The sequence below is a fragment of the Lipotes vexillifer genome, unplaced genomic scaffold (assembly GCF_000442215.2).
Source record: "Lipotes vexillifer unplaced genomic scaffold, Lipotes_vexillifer_v1.1 scaffold847, whole genome shotgun sequence".
NCBI classification, from domain to species: domain Eukaryota; kingdom Metazoa; phylum Chordata; class Mammalia; order Artiodactyla; family Lipotidae; genus Lipotes; species Lipotes vexillifer.
The window spans coordinates 633,930-634,807 of NW_006778821.1; the positions used below are offsets into that span (position 1 = coordinate 633,930).

General features: G+C 45.8%; 1 protein-coding gene across 1 annotated transcript in view; it reads right to left on the reverse strand.

Annotated features, from left to right (window-relative positions):
• The window catches only part of SRPX (sushi repeat containing protein X-linked), a 103,210-nt gene that overhangs the window by 37,326 nt on the left and 65,006 nt on the right, over positions 1 to 878 (reverse strand). The window contains exon 5 of the mRNA XM_007451974.1: positions 723 to 849. Coding sequence (XP_007452036.1) covers positions 723 to 849 — 127 coding nt within the window. The remainder of the gene's footprint in view (positions 1 to 722; positions 850 to 878) is intronic.

Consider the following 878-nt stretch of genomic DNA (forward strand, 5'->3'; position numbering starts at 1 on the left):
ACCGAACCCGTGTCCCCTGCATCGGCAGGCGAACTCTCAACCACTGCGCCACCAGGGAAGCCCCTGTCTCTTTTATATATATATATATATATATATATATATATATACTGCTTCTTTAAGTGTTTAATGTGGTTGAAGTTTTAAAAAATAAAAATCAAATGTTTTGAAAGAAGCAGGTGCCAAAACACAAGGGATAGAAAAGTTCTGCATTGAACCACACTCACAGAGCACAAGGGGGGCAACATCGGGCTCCACCTGGGAGACACAGAGGTTCCCAGCGAGGCGGTGGCTTACGAAGGTCTGGGGAGGGGCCCCAGGCAGGCAATGGGGGTGAATCTATCCCTGAATTTACCAGTTGGCTTCCTCTTCCTCCTTCCGTCTCTTTTCCTCCCTTCTTCCCACCACCCCGTCGTCTTACTTCCTTTCTTTCCTTCAACAGACATTTACTGAGTACCAACTATGTGCTAGGCATGGTTCTGGGCATTAGGGATATGGCGGTGAACATACTGTAATGGAGACAGGCAATAAACAAATACGAAAGTGAAAAATATAGTATGTCGGACGGTGAAGATAAATAAAGAAACGAATGAGGAATGGCTGAACAAGTGCTGTACTGAGTCTGAAAGCATAAATTGACCAGCATAGATACACTTCCTCACTCTGGGTAGTGAATGTCTCACATAAAAGAGGCAGCATCATTCCAGCTGCCAAGTTGCACTTACTCAGTGAGAATGCCATCTGCTGTGTCTCTTCCTTCAGGGGTCTCCCAGGACACCCGGACTGTCAATTTATTGGGTTCCGCAATGCGTTCCTTCACACTTGGGCACTTGATTCTAGGAGGTTCTATATCTGCAAACAGAACCAGAATATTCTCGCCA